The 19,003-nt window shown below is 38.4% G+C and overlaps 2 protein-coding genes across 2 annotated transcripts in view; both read right to left on the bottom strand.

Moving 5' to 3' along the window:
* Positions 1-1,575: 1,575 nt before the first annotated feature.
* On the bottom strand, positions 1,576-5,277 carry LOC107574982 (GTPase IMAP family member 8-like). The gene is made up of 2 exons (XM_016261400.1): positions 4,679-5,277; positions 1,576-2,551 (listed from the first exon to the last, which is right to left on the bottom strand). Exons 1-2 carry the CDS (start codon positions 5,275-5,277, stop codon positions 1,576-1,578), a joined length of 1,575 nt encoding a protein of 524 aa, XP_016116886.1.
* Positions 5,278-5,441: 164 nt separating this feature from the next.
* LOC107574981 (GTPase IMAP family member 4-like) overlaps positions 5,442-19,003 on the bottom strand; it is a 25,619-nt gene continuing 12,057 nt past the window's right edge. The window contains exons 2-3 of the mRNA XM_016261399.1: positions 6,009-6,588; positions 5,442-5,448 (exon numbers count right to left, since the gene is read on the bottom strand). Coding sequence (XP_016116885.1) covers positions 5,442-5,448; positions 6,009-6,588 — 587 coding nt within the window. The remainder of the gene's footprint in view (positions 5,449-6,008; positions 6,589-19,003) is intronic.

Below are 19,003 nucleotides of genomic sequence, written 5' to 3'. Positions count from 1 at the left end.
GGCGTTGGCTGACGACGCGGAGTTGTGGCCTGGTTGAAGTTTTAGTCGGCACTCGAGGTCGGACTCTGAGACACGGCGTTAGGACACGAAACTCTCAACGGAAAAGAAAAGAAACTAAAGTAAAGAAATAAAAGTAATGTTTGACGAGACTAGGTGGCATTTCTCCTCATGGTTTTGGAGGAGCTGGCGTGTAAGCCAGAGCACACTCAAAGAGCTAAAAAAGCATGACTAAAAAGCATAAAGCTAAAAGGGGGAAAAGTGATGATTTGATGGTGTCCTGAGTATTTAAACTGGGCTTTTGGCCACATCCCAAATGGTTCGGGGGGCAGTTTCTGTGCCATTCTGTGGACGTGTTCTGTGAAGACCAGAGAGGTTAAGAGGTCTGTAAGGAATCTCAGTCTGTTCTTTATCTTCTAGGTGGGGGAGGAAAGTCAATCCAAAGAGCTCGTGATCACTATCACTGGTTTACATGTGATGGTCATGCTGTGCATTTCTTTGACCATTAATCTTGATTACTTGCCCCAAAATTGACAATCTCCTTGGAATTGTCAATAAGTGTAATTTTGTTTAAATGCTGTGAGCTGCTCAAAGCTGCTAGTTGGTGGACTTGCTTCAGGCTTGTGGCGCCAGGATCTGATTTATGAACATCCTTTCTGTGGAATTCGGCTCCTCGTGTTTCAACCATGTTCTTGATCAAATCTTAAATTGTCTGATTCGGTCTGATACCCTACAAACGCAACACTTTTGTTCTTGCCCCCATTTTTCATGAGCTGAACTCAAAGATCTAAGACTTTTTCTATGTACACAAAAGGCCTATCTCTCTCAAATATTGTTCACAAATCTGTCTAAATCTGTGTTAGTGAGCACTTCTCCTTTGCCGAGATAATCCATCCACCTCACAGGTGTGGCATATCAAGATGCTGATTAGACAGCAGGATTATTGCACAGTGTGCCTTAGGCTGGCCACAATAATAGGCCACTGAAAAAAAATTAATAAAAAACTTATATAGGCTAATTAATTAGTCTAAGCTATAGTTATACATATGTGACTATTTGTTTGGATAATAATTAATACTTGAACAACATGAGATTAGAATATGACAGAAGTTTCATGTTTTCAAGTTCCATCCATCCATTTTCCAAACCTCTTATCCCATGTAGGGTCATGGGGATGCTGGAGATTATTTCAACGTCACAGGCTGCAGTTGCACTTATAAATTAAAATGCATCATATAATTTATTTTAAACAGATTCACACATTTGAATAATGTAAATTTAAAGACCTTTGTTGTCATTGTACAGAAATATGCTATATATCAGATTAACATGAGATCAGTAACTGCATTTCAGAAAGTTTTAGTGAGAATCAGTCACTAATAGCAAAGATGAAATTACACATACTGTACATTAAGATACATATTATTGAGATCATTTTCACATTTCATATAAGTGATTCATTAATATTTTAATTTGTTAATGATTTCTAAACCCTCTTCCATAAGTAATGGTGGAATAAGTATAGCTTGGAACAACAGCGTGTACATTTTTGTAGTAATTGGCAGTAATTGTAACGGATTATGTCAGGTTTGCTGCTTTTCCCTTTTGCGCCTTTTCTTTAAATTTATCTACCATAACTTTCACACCAGTTCCTCCTGCAACAGCTGCTCCTCCTGCTATTAAAGCAACAGGCAATACCACTCCCCCTGTAAAAACCATTGCTGCACCTCCAGCTACTGCTCCTGTCACACCTGCTCCCACTAAGGCCACATGTTTTACCTTATGTATAATCTTCCTTCTTTCATCCTTCCTTATCTTTTTCTCCTCTTCCAATCTCAGTTTCTCTTCTTCCTCTCTCTGCCTCTTCTCTTCTTCCTCAATTTTTCTCTGAGTTTCTCTGTACATCTCATTTGTGTAATGCTCTCCTCCATTCTCCATCACCATTCTGTCGATCTTCTCCAGCAGTTCAGTGACCTGTGATCGATTGTTTCCATCTGTATTATCGAACACATGATACCTGCCTTTAGACTGACTAACTAGCTCATTAATCTGCTTATTTTCTGCCAGAAACTGCTTTATAGGTTTATCTAACTGATCTCCTCTAGTGAACAGAATGATGGTGTAACATGCAGCTTCTTCTCCAAAGTTTTCCTGAATCCATTTCACTGTGTTTTTCTCCTCATCTGTGAATCTCACATCCAGTCTGAGGACTAGAAGAAACGCATGAGGACCAGGAACAGACATCTCCACACACTTCTCGATCTCTTTCTTCAGTTGTTCTTCACTGATTGATGTATCAAACAGTCCTGGAGTGTCGATCACTGAGATGTTTCTACCATCTACTGTCTGCTGATGCTGTTGGCATTTCCCAGTCACAGATTCTGAAGATAATTGTGCTTCAAACATTTTTCTACCCAGGATGGTGTTTCCTGTTGTGCTTTTGCCAACTCCAGTTTTACCCACCATCACGATCCTGAGCTCTGACAAGATGGAGAAGATAAAAGGATGGATGAAAGCGTGTGTGTTATTATGGACAATAACAAATTGGTAAACTCTGAATAATTGATGTATGGAAAATTCTAAAGGAGTGGCATTGAACATGAAGTTTTTTAAAATAATTTTTAAAAACATATTTTGGGGAAAAAAAAGTATGTGCGTGTGAACCATTCTACTACATTGTTACGTTCCACGTGTGTTTTGTGTATTTTTTTTCTCTCGCTCTCCTGTCTTTTTGTGGTATTTCTTTCTCCACTTCTAGGTCTGTGTTTATTGGCTGACTCGACTGTCAATCATCATTCTGACGTCATGACACTCTGTATTTGAGGCCTCGAGTTGATTGTGTGTTGGTGCCCAACACGGTCAGCAGTCTCCTGTTTGACGCCAGTTGTCTCCCGATGCTTAATGTATCTTGTTTCATAGATCAAATCACACAACACAAAGCATGACTCCATTTATAGATTCGTTCTTTGGCTATTGACTTGTATTGAATTTTGTGTGACAGATTACGCTAATGTTCGTGTTAGAGTTTCAGTCTTACTACGGGTCAAGTTCAAAGTTAAGAATGCATCCTGGTGCATCAAGCTACTTAACCAAACATGTCTTTGGTGATAATTTGACTATTTAGTCAATCGTTGTTATGATACTGTTTGTTTTGTTTCTTGATTAGATAAGGTTTGTGAGTGTTACGTAACCTTTGTACTTTTGTTATTAGTTTATATATTTATATATGTTATTATTAGTCATCGTATATGCCGAAGATTTCGGTTTTATTTTTTTGTTAGTCAGTTTAGAGGTTAGTTATAAGGATTGTTTTGTTTTGCTTATTTCTTTGATTTGGTTGACAATCCTTTTTTGTGCTAAATTCCATATTCTTTTTCATTTAATAATTATTTGAAAACTTCCACACAACGCGTCCAGTAAAGTCTTCTGAAACGTACTACTTTTCAGTGTCATCTTTGATCTGCTCCACACCCAGTAACAATTGTCTCACTTAAATGTTACGGTATCATCCCTCTTTAACATCAAGCACGTAACATTTATGGAGGAAGAATTGTTAAAACTATATGTTTTTTTTCTGGGGGGGGTTTGTGTATGTTACGTACTTGATGTTAAAGAGGGATGATACCATAACATTTAAGTGAGACAATTGTTACTGGGTGTGGAGCAAATAAAAGATGACACTGAAAAGTAGTACGTTTCAGAAGACTTTACTGGAGAAATTAATACCACAAAAAGACAGGAGAGCGAGGAAAAAAAAAACAGACCATACACAAAACACACATGGAACGTAACATACACTCTATGTTGCCCATCCAATGGAAGTCATTTTTCATCAAAACCATTTAGTTACCACATTTTTCAAAATGACTTATTTTCAGAATTGTTCAAAATGTCTTCTATGTTCAACAGAAAAAAAAAGAAACAATAATTTTGGTCAGAAATGTCTCTAGATGACACCAATTTTATGCAAGTCAGATCAGCAATGCAGGTTCTTTAGATGCTGAATTATAAACATAAATATACATTTCTAAGTCTGCCATTCACAATTGAATTTATTGGCTATAATTATTATTGATTGTTGGATGCCGTTTTTATGATTGGTCCAATTTATAATTTGGAATATATTTGCTACATTTACTGTTGCCATTTCCCAGATTTAGGGCAGAAAATTAAAAACACCATTTTTAAATTAAATTTTCATTGTTACGTCATCTTCTAAATGTATTGATTTAAAAAATAATAATATTTTAATTATGTATTGACAGTGGCATGGTTTTAATTTGTTCAGGGGGAAATATTTTTACAAGTTTATTTTGTGTTTACAGTTTTGTGTAATGTGTCTCGACATTTAAATACATTTCAAAATAGAAAATCCTTGTAGTTTTCTAAGTTCTCACCTGCCTGAGTCAAATGTTGTTCTGTCTTATTCTGTTGTTTCTTCTGCATCCATTTTCCTTTCCCACTTGTCTTCAAGCTTTTTTCTGAAGTCGGGGGTGCATTGTTTCCCCCCATTCTTCCAAAGGCATTTTTCAGTGATGTTACCAGCATTTTTTTTAACTCCTTCTCTTCATCCATCTTGTTTACTTGTGGAACTGAATCTTTATATACATGAGATTCCTCTATTTTTTTCCCAGTATTTTTTTCTTGGTTCTTCTTTTCAATCCTGATTCTTGTTAAAGACTTTAAGTGAATCTCATTGTTATAATATTTTTCATCATTTTGCTTGATGATTTCATCAATTTTCTCTAGAAGCTTGGTGATGTGAGTTTCATTAATCTCACTTTTTCTGTTGATCACATGATATTGTCCTCTGCCGTGACTGATTAGGTCCTGAAACTTTCTACTAAACTTAATGTCCATCCATTCTCTGTTTGACATTAGTTCTCTTCTAGTAAACAGCAGCATGGTCAAATTCAAGGCTTGAGCTCCAAAGATCTCCTGAATCTTTTCTACAATGTTTCTCTCGTCCTCTCTGAAGGTCTCCAGGTTGATGACAAGCAGGAACACGTGAGGACCAGGATCAGCGAGAGAAAGACTTTTCATCATCTGTTTCTGCAGCTCTTCATCAGTCAGCTGCGTGTTGAAGAATCCTGGAGTGTCGATGATGGAGATGTTTCTGCTCCTTACTCTTCCTCTCTGTATCTCACTCTGTCTGGTTCTGCTCTCTTTAAATGCATCTCGCCCCAGTATTGCATTTGCTGTTGGACTCTTTCCAGCTCCAGAGACTCCCAATAAAACAATCCTCAGATCCTGTGAATCACCTGCATTTAAACATTTCATGTCATTAACTTGAGCTTTTGATGGTGGTGATAAATTATTTTGTGATTATTCTGTTATTCATTCAGTTATTCTTCGCTATTTCACAGAGGTGGGACCAAGTCATTGCTTTGCAAGTCTAAATAAGTCTCGAGTCTTTGCGTTCAAGTCTCGAGTCAAGTCCCAACTCAAGTCCTGAGTCAAGATGGGCAAGTCCAAGTCGAGTTGCAAGTTGCAACTTTAAGCTTTAAGTCCTAAACAAGTCATTAGTGCCGTTTGCCCAAATTAGTGTCTCTGTATTAATTACTACAGTAAATTTTAAGTCATTAACCCTTAAATCATTCACTATCCTCTCTCTCCTTCATTAAATATTTTTACAAGTTTATTTTGTGTTTACAGTTTTGTGTAATGTGTCTCGACATTTAAATACATTTCAAAATAGAAAATCCTTGTAGTTTTCTAAGTTCTCACCTGCCTGAGTCAAATGTTGTTCTGTCTTATTCTGTTGTTTCTTCTGCATCCATTTTCCTTTCCCACTTGTCTTCAAGCTTTTTTCTGAAGTCGGGGGTGCATTGTTTCCCCCCATTCTTCCAAAGTCATTTTTCAGTGATGTTACCAGCATTTTTTTAAACTCCTTCTCTTCATCCATCTTGTTTACTTGTGGAACTGAATCTTTATATACATGAGATTCCTCTATTTTTTTCCCAGTATTTTTTTCTTGGTTCTTCTTTTCAATCCTGATTCTTGTTAAAGACTTTAAGTGAATCTCATTGTTATAATATTTTTCATCATTTTGCTTGATGATTTCATCAATTTTCTCTAGAAGCTTGGTGATGTGAGTTTCATTAATCTCACTTTTTCTGTTGATCACATGATATTGTCCTCTGCCGTGACTGATTAGGTCCTGAAACTTTCTACTAAACTTAATGTCCATCCATTCTCTGTTTGACATTAGTTCTCTTCTAGTAAACAGCAGCATGGTCAAATTCAAGGCTTGAGCTCCAAAGATCTCCTGAATCTTTTCTACAATGTTTCTCTCGTCCTCTCTGAAGGTCTCCAGGTTGATGACAAGCAGGAACACGTGAGGACCAGGATCAGCGAGAGAAAGACTTTTCATCATCTGTTTCTGCAGCTCTTCATCAGTCAGCTGCGTGTTGAAGAATCCTGGAGTGTCGATGATGGAGATGTTTCTGCTCCTTACTCTTCCTCTCTGTATCTCACTCTGTCTGGTTCTGCTCTCTTTAAATGCATCTCGCCCCAGTATTGCATTTGCTGTTGGACTCTTTCCAGCTCCAGAGACTCCCAATAAAACAATCCTCAGATCCTGTGAATCACCTGCATTTAAACATTTCATGTCATTAACTTGAGCTTTTGATGGTGGTGATAAATTATTTTGTGATTATTCTGTTATTCATTCAGTTATTCTTCGCTATTTCACAGAGGTGGGACCAAGTCATTGCTTTGCAAGTCTAAATAAGTCTCGAGTCTTTGCGTTCAAGTCTCGAGTCAAGTCCCAACTCAAGTCCTGAGTCAAGATGGGCAAGTCCAAGTCGAGTTGCAAGTTGCAACTTTAAGCTTTAAGTCCTAAACAAGTCATTAGTGCCGTTTGCCCAAATTAGTGTCTCTGTATTAATTACTACAGTAAATTTTAAGTCATTAACCCTTAAATCATTCACTATCCTCTCTCTCCTTCATTTTTGAAAGTTAGACATCAACTTTCTTTGTATTCCTCGATCTATTCATTATAAACAATATAACAAGAAAAAATATATATAATAAATTGTCTGTTTTCTGATTTTTTTTTGTAAAAAGTGTATAGGGTCACTCGAGACCCGAGGTTAGGGTTGTGCAATTAATCGAATACGATTGTTATGCGCATCTCGTCAGTAAAGCCGGTTCTGTGATTAGTAGTAAATCTCCATCACCTGCTTTCAGATGGAGCAGCATTTACTACACAGAGCCGTAGTTCACTGACAAGCTACGCAATATCGCATTCATTATCGCAGGCGATTCGATTTGCGATAACGCACACGATATTGCCTAATTGTCAGTGATGGAGATTTACTACTAATCACGGAACCAGCTTTACTGATGATAAGTATATTTAATGTATATGTAAGTATATTTGTCCTGCACAACTATATTTACATATCTGATGACTCAGTATGTGCAATGCATCTTTATTCCTCGAGATGGCACTGTTTGATACACAATGATGATGTGATGTTTCACTCATAATTACCGCAGGCATTGTTAAGCTGAACTTTAAATTGTAAGAAAAAAAATTATATTCATCATTGTTAAATAAAGAAAAAAAATCTATCAGATGAAATTAGTTTTGATTTGAGATCAAAATGAATGGATACTATTGGTTGTGGGCACATAGTGCAACCTGGAAGAAACAAGGAAGCTGATTACTACCCAAGTTGGTGTTGATACTGGTTATAAAACCAAAGGAGAAAGATTGCTAAAGCATGCACGGATGCAGCCATTGAGTTTGGAGTAAACACATTCTGAGTTTGTTCAAAGACAGTTGGGAAAAGACACAATGTGTTCATCAACTTTGAGACGCTACTGGTAGGATAAAGACTAATTTCTTTAGTGAATACAGACTGTTTAAAAGACCAATTGTGAATGTCTTGCAAGTTGTTTCTTAATGCTAGCGGGTTTAGCATCTAATATGCTAACTGGCCATGTGCAGTAAATGCATTTGATTTAGTGTGCATCTTTATTCCTCGAGATGGCACTGTTTGATACACAATGATGATGTGATGTTTCACTCATAATTACCGCAGGCATTGTTAAGCTGAACTTTAAATTGTAAGAAAAAAAATTATATTCATCATTGTTAAATAAAGAAAAAAAATCTATCAGATGAAATTAGTTTTGATTTGAGATCAAAATGAATGGATACTATTGGTTGTGGGCACATAGTGCAACCTGGAAGAAACAAGGAAGCTGATTACTACCCAAGTTGGTGTTGATACTGGTTATAAAACCAAAGGAGAAAGATTGCTAAAGCATGCACGGATGCAGCCATTGAGTTTGGAGTAAACACATTCTGAGTTTGTTCAAAGACAGTTGGGAAAAGACACAATGTGTTCATCAACTTTGAGACGCTACTGGTAGGATAAAGACTAATTTCTTTAGTGAATACAGACTGTTTAAAAGACCAATTGTGAATGTCTTGCAAGTTGTTTGTTAATGCTAGCGGGTTTAGCATCTAATATGCTAACTGGCCATGTGCAGTAAATGCATTTGATTTAGTGTTGCTGTTGAACTGCTATGTACTGTACTTTGTGATCTGTGAGTATTCTAGTAACATTGGTTGTAGTTTAAATGAGTTAAACATCCTTAAATGACCGCATTACTGTGTGTAGTGACTCCTATTTTAATATATTTTCTCTGTATAGGTTATTAAGCTAAGCATCTGAGTTAAGCATCTGAATTAAACTCTGAAAATAAGAAAAGGAAGATCAAATTGTTGCTGAAAGACTTTAAATAAATTGCTTCGATGATGAAGAATCAGATGTTTTGAGTTATTCCATGCACCCTCTGAAGTTGATTGAAGCCTTTTTCAAGTTTGGGTAGATATTGAGGCTGAGAAGAATCCCTAAATAACTGGACAGGTATAAACAAAAGAATATCATCAGCAAAAATGTAACTGGTTTGACTTGACACTTAATAACCACGCTTGTGTATAAGAAGATTAAAGGCTTCTGATGGTCCAGAAAACAAAGCTGGCGCAAAGGACAAGAATCAACATTGTTAATATAAGTCATCAGTGAATTAATTGAGCTGTTTTAAGATGACATATCATTTGACTTGAAATAAGATGGCAGAAGAAGCCTTGGGGAAAACAGTGGATCAACTTAAGAGAGAGAGAACCACTGCAAAGATGTGTTTTACAAAGCAAGCAAACCTTCTCATTCAAGAGTCAAGTCAAATGATTGAATCTGAACTCAGGAAGGAATTCCAGAAACTCTCTTCTAGTGCAAGAGCACTTTTTGATGTAAATAAGGACTATAAAATGGGATTGTTTGCAGAGCTGGAAGCTAACGCAAAGAGTGATGAGAAAGTGGAGCTTGAAATGCAGCAGGCAGCAGATATTGAGAAGACTGTTAGCGACTGTGAGACAAAGGTCGAAGAGGTGCGAAAAATTGTCCAAATTAACTTGTGGGAGAGATATGGCCAAGAGGAACTGACTGTTGCAGTCCAGGAAGCTGAGAAAGCTTGTGACCTTTCTGCTTCAATACCTGTTGCTGGGGTCAATTGTGAAGGATATGAAGTTCAACTAATTCACTTGGAAAGGCTCGTGAGCAGAGCAGTCAAAACTCTATCCAGCTGGGAGCGATGGATTCCTACAACAGAGTAAGGCAGTTAAAAGTACGGAATAATGGACTTGTTTCAAGAAATAGTGAGTTTATTACTGCACGTAATGCTGGAAGAAGTTCTCAATTTGCAAGTCCTATAGACCCAAACAGTAGGCTATTTGCATGTCGTGTTATCATAAGTGTCCTGTTCATTTTAAATATCATGGTTATCACCAATACCAGTATATCGTCACACCCTAAATTAACACAATAATCGATATTTCATGATTTGAATATCACGGTTATCGTCAATACTGGTATATCGCGACACCCCTAGTCACAAGGCAACCAACCATTCACCACAAGGGCTTTTCCCAAAATACCTCATCAAGGAAGATTGCCAGCCAATCAGCAACGGGACTCCCTCGGGTAGAAAAAGAAACCCTGCTTCCAGCGCAAACGCAAGTAACAAACAAAATCTTCTATCTGCTGAAACCGGTGCTGAATTGATCTTAAGCAGTAAAGATAAGACAAATCTCTGCTTTATGATTCTCTCAGGTTGCGATTTAAAGAACTGGTAGCGAATAACTTGCTAGACTTTTGGGACTTCCTCAGAACTCTGTTAACTCTCATCCTTTGAACTGTGTGTGTGTGTGTGTGTGTGTGTGTGTGTTTTCATTAGCAGTTATTATGACCGTGGCCAGGGGATAATATAAATATCCAAATTGTTAAGATATACTGATGTTAAGTTCTCGCTGGACGAACAGTTGATAAAGTGTAAAACTATCAAATTTAGAATCAGTTCTAATCAGGTTGACTTTGAATCGTCAAATTCAAATTCCCCTCTCAAAAGAGCTAATTTTCTACATTGAGAAGACATAAACCTGGGTTAGACGTGTAATCAATCTGTAGTAAAAAGGACAAAACAATTCACATGAGTCCATAAATTGACAACAATTGCACATTCCCAAAACATGTGGAGAAAAGTATCTGATGATACAGTGTTACAGATATGGCAGTTATAGGTCGATTGCAGTTTCATTTTAAACCTTTTGTAAGGAGTTATGTACGCTCTAAGACGATGAGCCAAGTTTTTAGAAGTTAAGATTAGATTAGACCAACAACAACAAGAAGGCAACAAGAAGAGTCCTCCGTAGGCTAGACAATCCGAGTGTTTTGGAAGCAGCCTTGATATGGTTCGCAGTTGTAGCAACTGTTTGTTAATATTCTAGCAATAAACGTTGTTCGTTTCATCTCCGAAATAACAAAGTGGTGGAGTGTAACGAAATACATTCCATAAGTATTCACATAAAAATGAGAATTACTGAGTTTTAAATTTTTTTCTCACAGGACAGCTACAATACAAAAACATGGTCCTTCACAATATCATGCACTGTTGTACATTAAACTGCCCAACAGTAGGCCTATATAAAGTATTTTAAATGTAACAACCTTGAACATATTCAGAAGTATAATGCAACATACAGTACACTGTAGTGCAGCAGTAATATTAATGCAAGATACATATATAGTTTTTTCTGCAGAATACATAGGCTACTTTTACTTTTACTCTTCATACCTTAAGTACATTACAGTACGAAGGATAATACTTTTACATAAGTTTTTAAATGCATGCATTTTTTCCTCAATGTGCTAATAGTAGTTACTGAAAGAACTTTACTAAAGTAACTCATATTTCTTCCACCAATTACTTTTTCATAGCTCTACACAATTAGTCCTTTCCTCATTTCCTCATTTCAGACCAGACCCCTGTACTGCAGGATAAACCTGAACGTCTCAGTGCTGGACAGTGGAGATATGCACTCAAACACTCAAGGCCGCTCCAGGCTCTCTATGGCAGCCCGTCCAGGTCCAGCAGCTCCACCAGGGTCTCACTGCTCAGCTGAATGAAACCATACATAAAAATAAATTTTTCTCTTTTTCCAATTTGTTTTATGTATTGTTAATTACATTTTGATGTTGTTTTTCTGATGTTGAATTTAAGTTATTTTGTAATTAGTTGTAAAAAGTACTTTTAGTATAGAACAATTTATTTTCATTTGCAAATGTTATTCAGAGGCAAAAAACATTTATAGAAGAATTTCTGTCATTTACCAATTATAACTTGCTTTGCAAAAATTAACAATTTCCAGAACTACTTTTATTTACAAGTTTCAACTAAAACAATACACAGAAATTACTTTGCTTCATTTACAAATAACTTCACTTAATAAACAACTTATTTCATTTCATTTTTAAGTTTCCCAGAAGCACCATTTTCTCCAGAACTGTCCTAAAAGAAGAGAAAAAGGAAAGACAGGGCTGCAATCTTAAGGTTAGAAAATATGACAGCAGGACGTGCATACAAAATACTTCAGAAATCATATTTCTGGATCATCAAGTTTGCCTAAAACATTTGTGGACATATCTAAATAAACACAAAAAAAACAATGAAATAAAATAAAAATACAAGTTAAAGACTTGTCTACTTATTAAGTAGCCTTATAGGCCATATCTTGCTACAAAATAAATAAATAATAAAATAAAAATTAAAAATTAAATAAAATAAAAATACAAGTGAAAGACTTGTCTACTTATTAAGTAGCCTTATAGGCCTACTTGTCTTATTGTTGTGGGCTTTAAATATGGTTGAGGGCTAATTGTTGTGAACACAAGAGGTCCTAGTGGAAATATTGCAGATGGGTAATGCCTTACCTCCGAACCACAATGGCAGAGTTCTTGTCCCAAGTAGCCTACAGGAATTATCAAATTCAGCCCTCAATTTAATCAATACAAGAACTTTTGCCTCAGACCACCTAATAAATCAATCTGTTCACATTTTTTAAGACCCCTGACTTTTAACATTTGTTTCGCTAGCTATTTGAGCAAATTAAAACACAATACTTACATTTATTAGTGTATCCGTCAGCAGCCACAGAACTATCACCCGCTATTTTGTTTGAATAAAAGTCCCGTCGCCACCGGCGCGCTATGAATTCTGGGATAGGATAGACTGCGAAGGATCCATCTGATGTATCCTTCATTTGCCAGAGAAACGGAGGGCACATTTTGAATTGCGGCAGCCTTCATCATGCAATCAGCCTTCAAATGCAGCTTTCGGAGGATGCGGTCTTTGAATTGGGACGGTCTTCGTCGTGCCGCTGTGATGCAATCGGCCTTCAAATGCAGCCTTCATAGGACACAGTCTTTGAATTGGGACAGTAGGGCTGTTAGATTCCGAAAGTCCAATTCCGATTCCTGGTTCTGGAATCGATGGGAATCGATTCCTCACTGTTGTTTTCAATTCTTGTTTTTTTAGATTGAAGGAACCTAATCTCACCATGATGACTGCAGGATAGGTCATAGAATGTATCCTTCTCATATTATGAAGCTTTATTTTTTATTTTTACTAAGACAATATGTAGGCCTATTTTTGTCTGCTTTGCCCGTGAAATTAGTCATAGCCCACAACTCAGCAGGGACATGTGTTTATCACATTAATTAAACAAGACATGAAGTGTCTAAAATAAATGTGCACAGTTCAGCTGAATGATGAAGTTTACTTTGACTGTATGCTTTGCACATTATTAACAAACTGTACACTGAAACAAAATAACCAGAATATTAACAATAACTGATAGAGCTTATGGTTTATCTGTCAATCAGATGCGCTGTCGGCTACTGATCTATGCTCGTGACGTTTTCTTTTAGAATTATAATTGGCTGATAGAAATGTTTTTAAAAATAGTTTTTTAGATGGTAATAAGATCAAGATCCTCGATGATGTCATGATCTATTCTGTCAGGCAGCACTCACAATTGTGGACAAGCCAGTTCCACCGTAAAATAACCTCTGAATAATTTTTTTTTTTTTAACTGGTTCATTAAAACTATCTATCCGAATCAGGAAACTAATCAGACTTTATCAGACCATTATCAAACTAATCACTTTTAGCGAGCATGAAGCGGGGCAAATGGTAATAAAAATATAAAAATTTTAATAATCTTTTCTCTCACAACTCTCGTAATTATGGCTTTTAGCGAGCGTGAGTGAGGTGAATGGTGCTTCTCAAACGGAAGGCTGCATCCTAAAATTCAGATGATCAGCCTTCCGTTTGAGAGGCACCCATAGTTCAACTTTGTTGAGCTGAAAAAGGCTCTGAATGAGGAGTCAAATCCCCTTGATAGAATCGATTCCCAATGCCTCGGAATCGATTCTTTTTGGAATCGATTCCCAGCCCTATGGGACAGCCTTCGTCGCGCTGCCATGACGCAATCGGCCTTCAAATGCACACTTTGAAGGATGTAGCCTATGAATTGGGACACAGCTTATATATTAAAGAAACAGATGGCCGACCAGAGGGTGGTGTGATCCAATCCCACATAGGATGAGAGAAAATGGGGGATGCCCAGGGAACTCCATAGGCCTTGAGAGCAGAGCGTAACTGAAAAAAGACTAAATATGATGATGCTGGTAAGCAAAACTTAGTTCTTGAAATGAGCCTTGGTTATCATATAAGTCACCACAAGTGTTTATGCCCAATGTAGACCAAGAGGGCTGGATAAATGGCCGAATTCCACATTAAAAAATTTAAGTTGTGCCATAAGGGTGTGTTGTTACAAAATTTGAAAGGTCCTCCCAACATACGTTCCACCCTTTTCCAGATCCTAATAGAATTGGCCACAACCGGGCCAAATTTATATTTATCATTGTAGTAAATCAGCTCAAAAGGGAAATATTTATGACTAATTATAACTGGTTATGATTAATAATAAATATTTAGATTAGATCTTAGAATTAACTATAGCAGAATCAATATTATAATTATTTGATCTGTCCGTCCACCGAGCAGACAATATAATCATTTATCAATTCAAGGAAAGATTATTTTCCTGGTCAAGGAAAGTAGCTTTCCTTATTTATGCAGTGCTAGCAGTAATTTAGCATATGTAGCAAGAGTTCAAACATTCAGTGACTTCGAATTGTGAGCAGCAAACAGAGGCAATCAATTGTGAATATAAGGGATTTAATAAACGAATCTATATCTAACATATAACTAACTAAGCAAAACACATATATACAGAATGAAGCAAAGTAAGGAAAAGAGAGAGAAAAGTAAAAGAATGGCAGTATTTCACATCAATTTTAACCACAACCTAATGAGAATCATCAAAGAATCAAAAATCACCTTAAAGGGGCTCAAGCTTAAACACGCATTTAAATAGTTGTAAACGGTTACTTGCATTGGCTTCGATTGCTGAACAAGAGTCCTGATGCGGTAGACAACGGAGGTCTTTGATGAGTTCTTTAGGAGTGAGCTGGAAGTTTACTTCTGGTTCGTCTGAAGATAGGAAAGTCCACAGCGAATCAAAGTTACTTGAAGATATAAACTGCCGAAAAACAAATTCAAGAGGAGAGTCTTGAGAGTCTTAGTTTGTCGTCCCAAAAGAAGAGGTTTTTCTGAGCAAAGATCATTTCGGGCTAATGACTTTTGAGGGTTTCTATTCACCCCCAACTTTGGGTGGAATAGCCAATACCAGGCGTGAATTTTTGGAGCGGGAGAAGTTTCCTTTGTCTCCCTTTATGGCCCATTTGAATGTTTTATGGCCGGTCTGGAATTGGTGCAGTTTTAACCCAAAATATAGTACAAATCGTATGATGCGTTTCACAATCACATACTGTACATCATTGTTTGAGGAATAAAGAGCAGATAATATTGATACTAAGAAAGAAACATTTAGAATATATTAAACCAGAGATACCTTCATACACCTGAATATCAGCGTTTAGGGCTTAACTAATACAAATCACGAGTGGTAACTCAGCTAATCTAATAGGGAAACGAACAAACAACACATGCAATATACCAGATATATTTGTAACTGATTACTTATTGTCTAAATAGAGTAAAGGTCTTTACGTGTGTGTGTGTGTTATGTGAGCCTGTTGTAGTTTGCAGGTCAGCCAGGCCCATTGGTGCCTGGCGTGGGGGGGGTCATTTACTTGTCTTTGGAAACTGTTTGAAGTCAGACAGGGAGATACGAGTGGTGGAGCTGTCCAACATCTCCTTGATAGTGAGAGGAACCATTTGGCAATTTAGCCCCCATATAAATGTAAAGTCTGTGACCAGGACTGTAATTTATATGCAAATGTCAAAGGCTAAAAGGGGTCTCTTAAGCCATAAACCCCAAAGACCATGCATGATTCTACGCAGACGCTACAGCCCCCCTTTTGGCTGACGAAGTTCACCTGCACACATCGTCAGACAATAGTTTTCATGATGGTCGGACAGCAGGTGGATCATAATGGCTAGATGGCAGGTGGATCCTGAAGGCCGGATGGCAGGTGGATCCTAATTTTCAGATGGCGGGTGGATCAGGATTGTTGGATCATGATGATCGGGTAGCAGGTTGACCATAATAGCTAGATGGCAGGTGGATCATGATTGACAGATGGCAGGTGGATCAGGATTGTCAAATGGCAGGTGGATCAGGATTGTCAGATGGCAGGTGGATCAGGATTGTCAGATGGCAGGTGGATCCTAATTTTCCTTAGCCTTCGGATCCTCAGCTTGGGTGTTAACCTTGATCAGATTCAGCATTGTCTCCGCCTGGGTTACTCTTTTCCGGTGGCTCCGTCTGAAGGTTCGAGGAAGGGCAGCTGTGCACCTGTTCATGGACCTTTGCACCCCGTTGACTCTGTTAAACAGGACAAAAGCAAGACCGAGTGTTAGGGTGTACCCGATTGCTGTGGCAAGGCAAAGTGCCGTGTCGGCAGAGGTCCAGGATCGAGCGACGGGAAAAGTAGTTGGGGCCTTTCTACTTCTACGATCTCAATTGGTGTGTCTGGAAGGACCAGGAAGTAATGGGTTAGACACCTGTCATTCCACCTCAAGTTCAGGGCACAGGTACCCTTGGCAGTCACCATAGCTGAAGGGCAGGGATTCAAAGGGAATCGTGTGCGCTTGTTAGCAAAAGGAATGTTCGTTGTGTGCTGTTTGAGAGCATTGAACAGTGAGAGGCTGATGGCTGAATTGTCTGCCCACAGTGCTAGTATGGGGTCTGTTGTTGTGACATCATTCATTTGTAAGCCCCCCTTAACCTGGGGGCCGTATGTGTCAGAGTCTTTGGCTAGCTGGAAAGTACAGAGTAGTGACTTTGAACCTTGTTCTTGGGCTGAGACATTCCCGTGGCTGGCGGCGAGATTTTCCGCTACCTTTTTGACCTGGCAGTCTGTCTGGGGTGGTCTTGGTGACTGAGGAGGCAGAGGTTCTCGCACTTGAGCCCAGATTTTCAGTTGTTTAAAATCTAACAATGGCTCAAAGCAGTCTAGCAGGTATTTGCCAATGAGGAGAGGATACAGTCCAATGTACACAGGGTGCACAATGTTCATAGAGCCGATGGTCAGGTGAATTGGAGCTACCTGTTCAAGTTGGACCTCATTTTGGCTGTAGGAGTGCACATTCAGCACACACCTGTTTGAAGTCAGACGGGGAGATGCGAGTGGTGGAGCTGTTCAACATCTCCTTGATAGTGAGAGGAACCATTTGGCAACTTAGCCCCCATATAAATGTAAAGTCTGTGACCAGGACTGTAATTTATATGCAAATGTCAAAGGCTAAAAGGGGTCTCTTAAGCCATAAACCCCAAAGACCATGCATGATTCTACGCAGACGCTACATCATTTTTATTTCCTGTGCCAGCAAATAGAATATCTTGGAGCCTATGGGGTTTAACCTTCTGAAGCTGATGTGGTCAGCTTCGATTACTCTCCATGAAACTTTAGATTGAGGATCAACCCAAATATGAAGAGCCTTAAGTTGGAATGACCAATAATATAATTCAAAATTTGGCACAGCCAATCCTCCTGAAAGTATAGGACACAGCAATGTTACAAGTTTTAGTCTGGGTCTTTTACCATTCCAGATAAACTGGGAAAGTATGGAATTGATCTCCTTAAAGGGTTAGTTCACCCAAAAATGAAAATTCTGTCATTAATTACGCACCCTCGTGTTGTTCGAAACCCGTATACTTTTTTGCGCAAAGAAAACAAAAATAATGACTTTATTCCACATTTTCATCTCTACTGTGTCACCTGTGGACGCGCGTTCACGACAGTACCATGACCCGAGCGTGTGGCAGCGCTGACCCAGATCCGGTGTAATGATGTCATCATGCCAGATCTGGGTCAGCGCCGGCGCCGCCACACGCTCGTGTCATGCGTCAACCCTGCCTCGTTCCACGCTGTAAAGGGAACAGGGGGGGAGATAATATTACCAGTTAAGACTGATGCCTCAGGTGAGTGGTAAAGTGTCTTAATCATAGAAATATAATGTTCACCGAAACCAAAACATTGTAGAACTGCCCACATATAGTTCCACTCTAGCCTGTCAAAGGCTTTTTCTACGTCAAGTGAAAAAAACGCACAAGGACTCGGAAGAGAGTCTGCAAAATCAAGTACATGAAACAGTCGGTGCATATTATCGGACATGTGACGCCCCTTAATAAAACCATTGTTAAAATGGCCCAGCAGAGGTTGTACTTCCTTCGCCAGCTGAGGAAATTAAACCACCAGCATCGTAGTGCAGTGCGATAATGAAGCGGCCATGCATTGCATAAATAAAGTCCAGTCTCATTCCCCCACATTAATGCTCTTTTTGGAGCATTAACTCATTTGAATTTCGGCTTGCGATCAATTCATTTTTAATGCAAAACATGTCCCCGGATCCAAAAATCAAATAGCTGACTCTCTCTTCTCGTTTTGCTTTCCAGAAATTCAGGCTGCTGGCGCCAGATGCCGACCCACTCCCAACGCCAGTACCTCCATATTCAGAGCTGATATTCCCGTAAACCACTCACTAAGAACCCTTCTAGGTGCCTCCCTCAGTTCTATTATCCAGGCCATCTCCCCCTGGACCCTCCAATCCTATTTAACCACTTGAAACAGTTAAAAAAATTTTCACCACGCTTACAACCTGCCTTTCCCCGATTTTTCCCTGCTCACCATCACCTCGTTCATCTGCTCATCAAAGGCATCCAAAGAGCCCAACCCATCTCCCCAGACGCTAGACAGCCAATAACTCCTAGAGATCTTAACCAAATGCATTTCCACCCTCCACAGAGGCTACCATTCTATGCACACTGCCCGCACGCTTGACGCCATGTTCATATTGGCGTTCTTCGGTTTCCTCAGATGCTCGGAACTCACCATTACGTCCAGCTTCAATCCAAAAATCCACCCAACCTTTTCAGACCTATCAGTGCTAGACACTGACCGGTGGGAAACTTTTTTTTATGGAGGAATGAAAATCTGGTGTTTTAAGCAAAAAAAAAAAAAAAAAAACTTCCTAAAATTCTACAACATAGAAAAGCTTCCATCCAAAGAATAGGACCAGTAAAAACTAATCATTAAAAAAAGAATATGACCAGTAAAAACTA

This window comes from Sinocyclocheilus grahami, unplaced genomic scaffold, assembly GCF_001515645.1.
Source record: "Sinocyclocheilus grahami isolate Dianchi unplaced genomic scaffold, SAMN03320097.WGS_v1.1 scaffold2425.1, whole genome shotgun sequence".
NCBI classification, from domain to species: domain Eukaryota; kingdom Metazoa; phylum Chordata; class Actinopteri; order Cypriniformes; family Cyprinidae; genus Sinocyclocheilus; species Sinocyclocheilus grahami.
Note: the sequence above shows the minus strand (reverse complement) of the source record. Positions and strands in the feature narration are given on the sequence as shown.